General features: G+C 40.5%; 1 protein-coding gene across 1 annotated transcript in view; it reads left to right on the forward strand.

The window, feature by feature from the left end:
• Window positions 1–2,851: 2,851 nt before the first annotated feature.
• LOC106606244 (ubiquitin carboxyl-terminal hydrolase 7) overlaps window positions 2,852–13,536 on the forward strand; it is a 75,064-nt gene continuing 64,379 nt past the window's right edge. Inside the window, exon 1 of the mRNA XM_082976293.1 lies at window positions 2,852–4,006. Within this exon, the coding sequence (XP_082832419.1) occupies window positions 3,925–4,006 (82 nt within the window). The 5' untranslated portion in view covers window positions 2,852–3,924. The remainder of the gene's footprint in view (window positions 4,007–13,536) is intronic.

Raw genomic sequence — 13,536 nt, forward strand, 5'->3', positions numbered from 1 at the left:
GCGCAGGGGGGCAATGCAAATAGTCTGTAGCCATTTGATTAAAAGTTACTCAAACTTTGTCTTGTAAACATAGCTGAGCTGCTAAATGTTTTAATTAATTAACTTAACACTCAGTCCATGTTGTTACACAAACTGGGGTTCCCTTTACTTGAGGACAGGTCCCCTAGATTCACACCTGTCTGCCTCCAGCCTTGAAGGTGTTCGATCAGCAATGGGCTCAGCCCTGGGTCGGGTTCATTACACACCACACAAAAGAAAACGCATTGAAACAGGGAGTACCGAGAAAAAGCTGGGGGGGTTGGTTTCCTGGGGTCCAGAGTTTTTCCAGTTCTGGTAGACTAACCTAACCAGGTAAAACTTGGGACCCTAGTTGTAGGGTATGACATAGTAATAAATCAGGTGTAAAATAGTTTTATATGGGCTATGATAGGACCAGAGTTGTTCGCATCATGGTTAAAAGAAAACTAGAGAACAACTGCGATTGGACAATAGAACTAACAGGGCTTTATGCAGGGTTGCATCATGTAGGTCTTTGCATCTGTAATTAAAAAGTTACTCACATTGTATGTCATCACTGTGTTGATTGATTAATTGATAAGGGACCACCCAAAGTTTGAATATAAACTTTTTTCTCTTAACACAAATAAATAGGCCTATTTTAGGCTATAAATACATGAAGTTACCGCTTCCTTTCCCCTGGCCAGAGGGGATCAGAGCTCATAGGCTTCTCTAGGCTACATGCAGCTGTGGTTGTTATCAGTAGGCTACAGTTGATCAGACAGAAGCACAGATTTATTGTGCACGAGTTGACAAATCATGAGGCAAATCAGTCTAAACAATAGTACTTTGTCCCTATTTTCAACACTTTTTTGTTAAATTTTTATCCCAAATTTTGGGGCAAATGCCAGCTCACTACACATTTGCCAGCGGCCCTCCCTCTCTTCCACGCTGTTGCTACTCTCTGTTATTATCTATGCATAGTCACTTTAATAACTCTACCTACATGTACATATTACCTCAATTATCTTGACTACCTGGTTCCCCCGCACATTGACTCTGTACCTGAACCCACTGTATATAGCCTCGCTATTGTTATTAAACTGCTCCTCTTTAATTATTTGTTACTTTTATTTGTTACTTTTTGGGGGAATTTTCTTAACTGCATTGTTGGTTAAGGGCTTGTAAGTAAGCATTTCACGGTAAGGCCTACACCTGTTGTATTCGGCGCATGTGACAAATACAATTTGATTTGATTTTGATTTGATTCTTCACAACGTAGCTATATAATTATTTAATAGGCCACTTTCCTTAAACAGCAGGACATTACAAGTGATGTGTCTGGTATGATATCTATGGTAATCATGGCAGCTTGTTGGTCAAGACTGGGTTAGGCCAGTGTGTGTGTGTTCCTGTGTGTGGGTGGAGGTAGATGAACAAGACATTCCAATAGCTTTGGATGAGTCAGCTGAAAAGCTGTTGTACCTCACTACAGCAACTTTCAGCACCCTTCCCCTATCTCTCCACTAGAGGGCGCTGTTCTCCTACAAACAGAACATCTCTCATCACTCAGTTCATATTGCTTCATCTATGATAGGAGGGAAGGATACTCTTCATATTATAGCTAATAGCTACAACAATAACAAACATACTAGCTATGTATTAAAAACGTACTAAACAAATTCAGTATGAGTGTGTGGGTCCACTATGAGGCTTGAGATATCATTTAATTCCTGTGAACCTTTCAAGTTTACTGCATTTTACAACAGTCCCATAACAATGTATGAGTGTGTGGGTCCACTACGAGGCTTGAGATATCATTTCATTCCTGTGAACCTTTCAAGTTTACTGCATTTTACAACAGTCCCATAACAATGCAGTAAATAGTGCAGCTAACACCAGTTTTATAGGATTTTAACATATTGTGCCATGTACAGTATCTAGCCTATGCATGGTCCATATTATCAGGTATGCTATTAGAAATAAACAATCAACTTTAGCCCAATTGATGCAGCAAAGTGAAAATAAATAGGCTGAAGCATGGGGTTGGCTGTCTGCATTCACCCCCTTTATTTAACTAGGCAAGTCAGTTATGAACAAATTCTTATTTACAATGACGGCCTACGCCGGACGATGCTGGGCCAATTGTGCGCAGCCCTATGGGACTCCCAATCACGGCCGGTTGTGATACAGCCTTATATCAGTGTATTGTGTCAAAATGTTGCAATGTTCAGTTGTCCAGAGAATTTATTTGGATTGGAAAATTGAAGCTTAGAGACAAAAAATTATGTTGGGCCCTTTCACTCAGTTTTTACACTGTGATATTGACTCATCATATATCCTTAAAACAGAATATACTTCAAAGCGGGAAAAATAATACAATTTATACAACTCATATCCATAGCATTGGAGAATAAAACTTATGTTATGTGTTTGCAGTGGCTTGTTGCAATTCTTTTAAAGAAAATGGGCCCTTTAAGTGCATCCAGTACACTCCTATTTCGGGTAAACGCTATAACCCAGGGGTGTCAAAATCCGGCCCAAGTGTGTTTTTTTTGGGGGGGGGGGGGGGAGACGAAGGAACATACTTAATATAGGCTTACGTTAAAATGACTACAACCAAATTGAAACTTTGTCAATTATAATTGACTTACATTCATACAGTGTCTTGACTGTGTCCAGCTTGCTAATAATCACCAACATTTAGGCTAGACAGTCAGGGAGCATCGAAAATTAAAAAAACGAGGGATAGAGAACAATTTTTGGCACATTTTGACGGCGTGGAAATATAACCAATTTTCAGTGCGGTCCTCCGGACCTCGTTGAAGACCGAATGCGGCCCCCGGAGCAAAATTATTTTGACACCTCTGCTATAACCCCTTATACCAACTAACCAAAATATTACCTAGGATTATATATTTTTTTAATGCCATGAGTTGTAACCTATGATTGCTGACCAGTATATTGGTTAATGAAAAATACACAGTCAGTCAGCGAGCGACCCAGCGATTGTGCTGTGTGCGGGAGTGTTTAGATCTCCATGCGGATGTGACATTTCAGAGAAGAGCGCGACCGCCATTTTGAGTTTTACCTCAAACTCAACATCACAAACCAAGGAAGCGGGTGAGAGGCTCTGGCTGTGACCGGGCACATTTCTTAATTGAACAGACGTTTGAAATGCGACAAGGTGCTGAATTTTGTTGCTAATAGTAATACGGTGGTTTAATGTGTGGGAAAGTCGATATCGGGCTGTGGCATCGCTATCACCCTAAACTTCTAAATTACTGCGATTCCAAATTAGAAGCAGGTTTGAATGGATAGCTTTTTTCTCTGCTCTCCCCCAGACGAGGGACAATCGGAGGAGCACACGGACTGGGAATATCGAAGGGAAAGTTGTATTTCAATGTGCATCGATCGTTTATGAACATTTGTTTTCCCTGTTTGACTCCTTTCGTTAGTTGGCTGCATTGTGCCAGTTGGCTTTAAAGCAGGGCAACAGTATTTGTTTCTCAGGCTGCAGGTCGTGAGTTGTCTTTCTCACTTCGCCAATTGCCCCATATTACCTGGGGTAAAGTCGGATTTATTTAATTCAACGGGTCTCCCTTTTTGGAGCCGTAGTCATCACTACCGTCGGCGACTTGCACCCATCAAGGCGCCGAGATTGGGCGAATAGCAAGCAAATACGTCCGCGTTTCTCTGCCTGCTCCCCCACCGACCTCCTCCCCTCAATCCCCGGCGCTGACGGGAGAAGAGGCCGAGGTTGTTTTAGAACAGGCCCAGCCGCCAAGGTTCGACCTGTCTATTCCACCTCCGCAACCTCCAACACCTCACCAACAACCCAGAAACCGGCTCCCCGCGGAACCAGCAACACACAAGTTCGAGGGGAACAAAGACAACAGGCATCATCCCTTCACAACAGTTGCCAACATGAACCACCACCACACTCAACAACAGCAGCAGAAAGCCGGCGAGCAACAACTTAGCGAGCCCGAGGATATGGAGATGGAAGGTAAAATGCCACGGGAAGGGACAAAACTAAAACAATTACATGAAAATGTAATGTAAAAAAGTGCATAGCTAGCGTGAACTGATGTATCGTTCCTGTAAACATCAAGGCCTGCCACAATGGTCATAACTCATTTTGCTGATGATGCGCCCATTGCAGCAGCATCTGACCTCGTTCGCTCGTTTAGTCAGTAGCCAACGTTAGCTAGCTAAGTTAGTGTTGTTGACATGTCAAATACCAGCGTCATGGATGTAACTAGTTAGTTAACGTTGGACAACCCGGTAACTAGCCGAGACTCGCTAACTACATCACACATGCAACTGGCAGGTTAGCACATTCACGGACTGATTTCTTGCACTCTCACTGTCTGACGTTACCTAGCTAGCCAAGTTGGCGTGATAAACGTGGCGCAGTCAACTTGGTAGCTAACGTTAGGTAGCTACCGATGGTCAAAACATCCGTTTGGGTTTAACGTAAGCCAACTTGAGTGAAACATTACATAAACCACATGTTTTACAGTATATTTACAACCGCCATATGTCACCTAACAAGCTAACTTAGATTGATTATATTTTGATCAGTTGGCTAGTTAGCAATAGCATGTAAAATTCATTCATCGCGGTTAGCTAGCCAACCTGCTAGTTGCCAAATAAACCGACTCAATAGCTCACTCACACTACCAAATAAATCGTTTGTGCGCGGTCACAGGGGTTATGTTAACACAATTTTAGTCTGAATGTAACACCCCCGTTCATGTTTGTAAACAGTAGCCCACTTAGCTAAAGTTAGCTCGTTTCACTTGACTCTTTGAGCCTACGCATGCAGTTTTAACAATGGCTATTAATGACCCAGCAGTATTAGGCAAATGTTGCTATTTACTTACACCTTTGACTGACCAATTGGTAGTTAGGTTTTTTACAGTGATCTCATGGCTACTGTGCGTTTACTATTTGTTTGTTAACTAGCCTGTGTAATGTATTTGTAATTAGCTAACTAACGCCAGCTCTGCTTAGCCGCGAATCCGCGAACGTTAGCCATGCTACAGTAACCAGGTAACAAGGTGCGATCACTCAGTGGTCCAAATTCATTGCGTCACTCAGTTTTGTTGTAAACAGTATATGTATAATTTAATAACGTGTATTTGTAATATAATTGTTTTGCTGTATTATGATTTGTTAACTGAAAATGGTTAGCCTTAGCTAGCGCTTAGTGACGTTATAGCAGGCCTCTCGGTGGACGGGGGTGTGTGGCGATTCCAAGATGGTGGTTACTTAGCTAGCATTTTAAAGCGATCAATTTGAAGCAAGGCCTTACCTGTTTGTTTACGTTTTTTATAAAGGAATGGTTTGCATCATCGTCATTGAGACTCGCATTTTCAAATGAGCTAGCTATACAGGAAATAATCATGTAGCTAGCTAGATGGCTAACTAATTTAGCAGTGGTGATATCTAGCTGAAAGACCTACTTCATTAGCTAGCAAAGAGGTACTAGCTAGCTTACAATTCAGTTAATCAACACAGATGCGTCAATTTGGTTTGCCATACATCAACGATAGTCTAAGCTAGCTGGCGAACTAACGTTACTGAAATATGCACTAGTGCCCAAAAGATGCCCAGAAATATTTAATGGAGCACAGCTAGATAGATGGCGTTTAGCCAAGTTTGGGATTCAGCCAACATAAGAACTCGAGGTGGGTGGCAGTGCGGGGTTTATGTTTCTGCGGCAAGGCCTGCATGTGGAGGTTGCATCGACACAGCCAGCGCGCGGGGATTTGCTGCTTCATTGTATGAAGACAACGCGTGTGGCTCGCCATTTTTAATGATCCCCATTTGTTGGGACAGTCAACAACATTTCTGACAGTTAAGAAATATTTTCGTCAATAGCATGCTCTTTAGCACTTTGATCAATTGTGATGCACATGATGAAGATTACATATCATTCATCATTACCACAGGGGCATTAGTCCAACTGATATAATCTCTGTTTGATTTATTTACACAACTGATGTTTGGATGAGCAGATTCAGGTCTAGCTGAGGTGGATGGACAAGAGGCCTTCCACTGTAATAGTCATACACATCAACCAGTTGGTTTACATTGGCACCTTGTCATTCTTATAACCATTTTAATTTAACGTCTTACTAAATGTACCTAACTTAACACCAGTAGTTATTTCTGGCCTGGCCCCTTTCCCATCCCAGCTGCTGAATACTAGCCTAATAGCCATGCACTACTCTTACTAAATGTACCTCATTTAGCACCAGTGGTAAGCACTCCTACTGATTCTAGAGCAGCACTCCTACTCTGAGATGCAGGACAAACTGATCCTAGAGCAGCACTCCTACTGAGATGCAGGACAAACTGATTCTAGAGCAGCACTCCTACTGAGATGCAGGACAAACTGATCCCAGAGCAGCACTCCTACTGAGATGCAGGAGAAACTGATCCCAGAGCAGCACTCCTACTGAGATGCAGGACAAACACTTCTGGGGACAAATAAAAACGTTTTTAAAGCGTTTTCTTTTGTTACATATACAGTACCAGTCAAAAGTTCGGAAACACCTACCAGTTCAAGGGTTTTTCTTTATTTTTTACTATTTTCTAAATTGTAGAATAATAGTGAAGACATCAACTATGAAATAACATATGGAATCATGTAATTACCAAAAAAGTGTTAAACAAATCAAAATATATTTTATGTTTGAGATACTTCAAAGTAGCCACCCTTTGGGTTGATGAGTCCATATTTTGATGTACTTATATTATACATTGTATTTTCAATCATAACTGTTATAGAAGGTGAGCTTTTAAACCCCGCCCCCAGCTACTCTCAGTCCGTCCCACCCAGGGCCTAAAATTAACACCTGCCAAATGTGGGTAGATTTTGGCATTGGTGGGTAAGATGTCTATTTCACCAGCCATATTGGCGGGTGGTCAAAGCTCCAGTGTGAGCATTTCACCTGCATTTGTGAGTAAAAAATTGTGAAGTTTTATCACATTTATTGCTAAATAAATGCTGCAGTAGGTTTTTTCAAAGTATTTCTGCTGTTTTTAAAAAAAAATGTATAGCAATTAAATGAATCGCAGATTTTTTTAATTATCTACCTGCTGCAGTGGCTGGTGGTCCAAAAAGAACATTTTATGCCCGATCCCACCTATCTCTGTAAACCGCCCTCTTGTGATTTCCAGGTGCCATATATTTTTCAACTGCTGTGATGTTTCATATAAATTCTGAACCTGAGGTTAATGATCATATAATACTTTTAGCAAAAATATTGCTTGATTTATGGTTTTCTGACTCTCCCAACAGCGCTATTTGTAGGGTTAATTTTAGATGAATGTTCAGATTTTTCAGCCATTATTCAACCTGTGGCCACAAACAAGCTACATGGAGGCAATACCAAAAGAAGTGATCTAATGCTTAACTTTTCATTGCAAAATCTTTTGGGCCATTCCCATAGGGTAGACCTAAAGGCAGTGCACTCACTATGTGACCTGGTCAAAGGTATTGCTCCAATGTTTCCGCTTCGCTCGTTTTGCTGTGGTGCTGTGCCACGGAAAAATCATTGCCACCACACAACAACAAAAAAATATGGAACATGAACAAATATTTCTGCGGAGGCGCATTTTGTAGATGCGATATCATTCCACATGTACTTTTCCTCTGCAAACAAAACAAGTAAATAATAAGAAAATCTAACAACCCCGTAGTAGAATAGTTTATCTATTTACCTTGTCAGCTTGTTTTTCTATGCTAGATAAATATTCCTTTCGTGGCTCATTCCTGTTCTCAGTGCCATAGGGAGGGAAACGTGCATTGACTTCTTGTCAGAATGCATAACAATTCTTGCAATCTCAAAAACAGCAGTTTTAATGGCTTTTGTTCAAAAGAGAGAAATCCTAGCTTTCCAGTCCTACTTTATTCATTTCTCAACTCCTAAATATGCGCGAACTGCGCCATTTTAAACCCAGGATTTTTAGCAGAAGCATGTTAACACTGGCATGTGCCTCGGGGAGAGTGGGGCTAAATGTAACGTCTGTCAATTGTAGGGTGACTTGGGGTACAACGTCTCTCTACCTCCAATTTAATTTCTTTGGAATGACTTACAATTTTTTGAGACAGATAATATTTTTTGTTGAGCAAGAGTAGTGGAAACCAGGGAAAGTTTTGGGGGGATAGTGACAAAGTGGTTCTGTGAGAAGTACACGCAGGGGGCTTATTACCCCGGGTGGCGATTTACCCCAAGTTACCCTACATGATATTCTGTGTTTATGCAAGTTTTTTTGGGACATAAAATGTGTCAATATGATAATAACTAGTTAAAAGATTACATATGAGATCTGGTAATGATAAGCTCCCGAGTGGCGCAGCCGTCTAAGGCACTGCATCTCAGTGCCTGGTTCGAATCCAGGTTGCATCACAACCGTCCGTGATTGGGAGTTCCATAGGGCGGCGCACAATTAGCCCAGCGTCGTCTGGGGTAGGCCGTCATTGTAAATAAGAATTTGTTCATAACTGACTTGCCTAGTTAAATAAAGGGGGGTGAATGCAGGTAGCCAACCCAATGCTTCAGCCTATTTATTTGCACTTTGCTGCATCAGTTGGGCTAAAGTTGTTTATTTCTAATAGCATACCTGATAATATGGACCATGCATAGGCTAGATTTTTTTAATATATTTTTTATTTAACCTTTATTTAACTAGGCAAGTCAGATAAGAACGTTCTTATTTTCAATGACGGCCTAGGAACAGTGGGTTAACTGCCTTGTTCAGGGGCAGAAGGACAGGTTTTTACCTTGTCAGCTCGGGGATTCGATCTTGCAACCCTCTGGTTACTAGTCCAATGCTATAAACACTAGACCTGCCCCCCATTTCATATACTGAACATGGTACAATCTGTTAATAATTTTAACAAATCATTTTACCAATGTGTTATTGGGCAAGTTTTTGGAGGTGGGCATTCCATTTTTAGATGGTGTCGGCATACTCATTTTCATTCATTTGAGTAGAATGTCCTTTTTTAAAAAGCCACTAGAACTGAGGGAATAGGGTGCCATTGGAGCTCTTCATCCTTCAACATAAGAATTATAGGAGGGACCCCCCCCCCCCTTTAATTTATTTTATTTGTTGGACTTAAAATACTGTAAAAACACCAGGAAATCAGCTCCGAGTAAATAACTATTTAAGAAATCTGTTCCCAGGTATTCCCACGCATAATAGAGACGTGATCGTTTACAAATCTAAGCAAGGTTTGAAATGGTTAAGTTTTAGTAAAACATCTGTTTGTGCTTCTTGCATTCAATTTGCAATCTAAAAATTATTTGTAAGTATATTTTTATTTTATTTAAAACCTCTTGGGGCTAGGTGGGACGCTAGCGTGCCACCCGTGGTGCACTCCATCAACAGCAGGTGCATTTCAAGAGCGGCAAATTTGAATCCAAATAAATGTCAAAATTCAAATTTTTTAAAAATACAACTATGTTACACCATTTGAAAGATAAACATCTCCTTAATCTAACCACGTTTTACGATTTCAAAAAGGTTTTACGGCGAAAGCATAAATTTAGAGTATGTTAGGACAGTACATTTACAAGAGTTGTGTGTAATGTTTTGTCAAGTCAAAGACAGGGTCACCAAAACCATAAAACCAGATAAAATGATACACTAACCTTTTACAATCTCCATCAGATGACACTCCTAGGACATTATGTTAGACAATGCATGCATTTTTAGTTCTATCAAGTTGATATTTATATCCAAAAACAGCGTTTTACTATGGCATTGATGTTGAGGAAATCGTTTCCCTCCAATAACCGGCAGTCAAGTCAGCGTCACAAATTAAATAATTAAAATTAGAAAACATTGGTAAAATATTATATTGTCATTTAAAGAATTATAGATTTACATCTTTTGAACGCAATCAACTTGCCAGATTTAAAAATAACCTTACTGGGAAATCACACTTTGCAATAATCTGAGCACTGTGCCCAGAAAAATACGCGTTGCGATACAGACTAGACGTCATGTTGGGGAGATCTAAAATCGAAAATACTATGTAAATAATCCATTACCTTTGATTCTCTTCATCAGATGTCACTTCCAGGTATCACAGGTCCATAACGAATGTAGTTTTGTTCAAAAAAGCTCATCATTTATGTCCAAAAATCTCCGTCTCGTTAGCACATGATGTAAGCCAGCCGGACTTCTCGTCATGAACGAGGGGAAAAAATATATTTCCGTTCGTTCAAACATGTCAAACGTTGTATAGCATAAATCATTAGGGCCTTTTTTAACCAGAACATGAATAATATTCAAGGTGGACGAATGCATAGTCTTTTATAACGTATTGGAACGAGGGTACCCAACATGAAGTAGCGCGCCAGGTGTCTAATGGGACATCACCGTTCCATGGCTCTTGTTCGGTCAGATCTCCCTCCAGAAGACTCAAAACACTTTGTAAAGGCTGGTGACATCTAGTGGAAGCAATAGGAAGTGCCAAAATATTCCTAAACCCCTGTGTTTTTCAATGGGATAGGTTTAAAGTCAATACAACACATCAGGTATCCACTTCCTGTCAGAAAATGTCTCAGGGTTTTGCCTGCCAAATGAGTTCTGTTATACTCACAGACACCATTCAAACAGTTTTGGAAACTTTAGTGTTTTCTATCCATATATAATAAGTATATGCATATTCTAGTTACTGGGTAGGATTAGTAACCAGATTAAATCGGGTACATTTTTTTTATCCAGACGTGCAAATGCTGCCCCCTAGACCCAACAGGTTAACTAGGCAAGTCAGTTAAGAACAAATTCTAAATTTATAGTGACGGCCAAACCCGGACGACGCTGGGCAAATTGTGCACCACCCTATGGGACTCCCAATCACGGCCGGTTGTGATCCAGCCCAGGATTGAACCAGGGTCTGTAGTGACGCCTCTAGCACTGAGATGAAGTGCCTTAGACCGCTACGCCACCTGGGAGCACACTCGGCAGCCTGGCCCCCTGAAAAGCCACGCAAGAAAAAAAATGGGCCCGCGGCTGAATCTAGTTGAGGATCCCTGGAATAGGGAGTCATCAGGGACGCAGGCTGAGGGGACGCAGGCTGAGGGACACATGTCGTTAGCTGCCTGTAATCCACTTGGAAAAATGAGGCCAGTCTCGTGAGCGTGGCTCACTGGGGCTCCGTATATATACATACACACAGACTCAGTACATGCAACCAGGCTCTCACACAGACACAGAAGGGCATGCATTGGGAAGAGATGACACGCATACTGCTAGGGTAGGTAAGGACACACTGTATATATATATATATATGTATGTATGAGATACTTTTCTGTCATTCAAACTGACTGTAGAATTGCTAACAGAGACAAGGTATACTTCACTGACTCTCACACTATTAGTCTGACTCTCAAATGACACCCTATTCTCTACACCTTCCCTAGGGGCCCTGGCTAAAAGTAGTCCACTATGTAGGGAATAGTGTGCCATTGGGCTCTGGTTAAAAGTAGTGCACTATATCGGGAATAGGGTGCCGTTTGAGATACAGACTTCCTGTGTTCTTCTTCAGTAGGCATCTTAGTTGTGATTGATGAGACTAGTCCCAGGCTCTTTGTCTGGGTAATTACCTGCCTGAGTTTCTCCTGTCCCCTTCCTAAAGCAGCTACACAGGCTTGTGTGTGTCAGAGGAGCTCACAGCTTAATCCTTCATTGTTACTAATTACCAGACTGCTGTAGTCGACTGCCACACACACTGCTGCTGCTGCTGCGACACTGCCTCAGCACTACAGTGTTCTTCCTGATGGTTAAAGATGACGAGACAGTGTCCGCATCCTAAATAGGGCCCTGGTCAGAAGTAGGGCACTATATAGGGAATTGGGCCCATAGTGCACTACTTTAGACCAGAGCCCTATGTAGGGAATAGGATGCTATTTTGGATGCGGAAAGCATGTTTAGATCGCAGGGAAATTAACTTCTGTTCTAAATATTAAACACAGACGTCACAAGGAAACCACAATACAGATCAGTGTTTTAAACTGACCCAGTCATCATAACTATAATACAGATCAGTGTTTTAAACTGACCCAGTCATCATAACTATAATACAGATCAGTGTTTTAAACTGACCCAGTCATCATAACTTCAATACAGATCTGTGTTTTAAACTGACCCAGTCATCATAACTATAATACAGATCAGTGTTTTAAACTGACCCAGTCATCATAACTATAATACAGATCTGTGTTTTAAACGGACCCAGTCATCATAACTATAATACAGATCAGTGTTTTAAACTGACCCAGTCATCATAACTATAATACAGATCAGTGTTTTAAACTGACCCAGTCATCATAACTTCAATACAGATCTGTGTTTTAAACTGACCCAGTCATCATAACTATAATACAGATCAGTGTTTTAAACTGACCCAGTCATCATAACTATAATACAGATCTGTGTTTTAAACGGACCCAGTCATCATAACTATAATACAGATCAGTGTTTTAAACGGACCCAGTCATCATAACTATAATACAGATCAGTGATTTTAACTGACCCAGTCATCAGAACTATAATACAGATCAGTGTTTTAAACTGACCCAGTCATCAGAACTATAATACAGATCAGTGTTTTAAACGGACCCAGTCATCAGAACTATAATACAGATCAGTGTTTTAACTGACCCAGTCATCATAACTATAATACAGATCAGTGTTTTAAACTGACCCAGTCATCAGAACTATAATACAGATCAGTGTTTTAAACTGACCCAGTCATCAGAACTATAATACAGATCAGTGTTTTAAACTGACCCAGTCATCAGAACTATAATACAGATCAGTGTTTTAAACTGACCCAGTCATCATAACTATAATACAGATCAGTGATTTTAACTGACCCAGTCATCATAACTAATACAGATCAGTGATTTTAACTGACCCAGTCATCAGAACTTTAAACAGATCAGTGATTTTAACTGACCCAGTCATCATAACTAATACAGATCAGTGATTTTAACTGACCCAGTCATCATAACTAATACAGATCAGTGATTTTAACTGACCCAGTCATCAGAACTAATACAGATCAGTGATTTTAACTGACCCAGTCATCAGAACTAATACAGATCAGTGATTTTAACTGACCCAGTCATCAGAACTAATACAGATCAGTGATTTTAACTGACCCAGTCATCAGAACTTTAAACAGATCAGTGATTTTAACTGACCCAGTCATCAGAACTTTAAACAGATCAGTGATTTTAACTGACCCAGTCATCATAACTATAATACAGATCAGTGATTTTAACTGACCCAGTCATCAGAACTATAATACAGATCAGTGATTTTAACTGACCCAGTCATCAGAACTTTAAACAGATCAGTGATTTTAACTGACCCAGTCATCAGAACTTTAAACAGATCAGTGATTTTAACTGACCCAGTCATCAGAACTTTAAACAGATCAGTGATTTTAACTGACCCAGTCATCAGAACTTTAAACAGATCAGTGATTTTAACTGACCCAGT

This window comes from Salmo salar, chromosome 06 (genome assembly GCF_965601325.2).
Source record: "Salmo salar chromosome 06, fSalSal1, whole genome shotgun sequence".
NCBI classification, from domain to species: domain Eukaryota; kingdom Metazoa; phylum Chordata; class Actinopteri; order Salmoniformes; family Salmonidae; genus Salmo; species Salmo salar.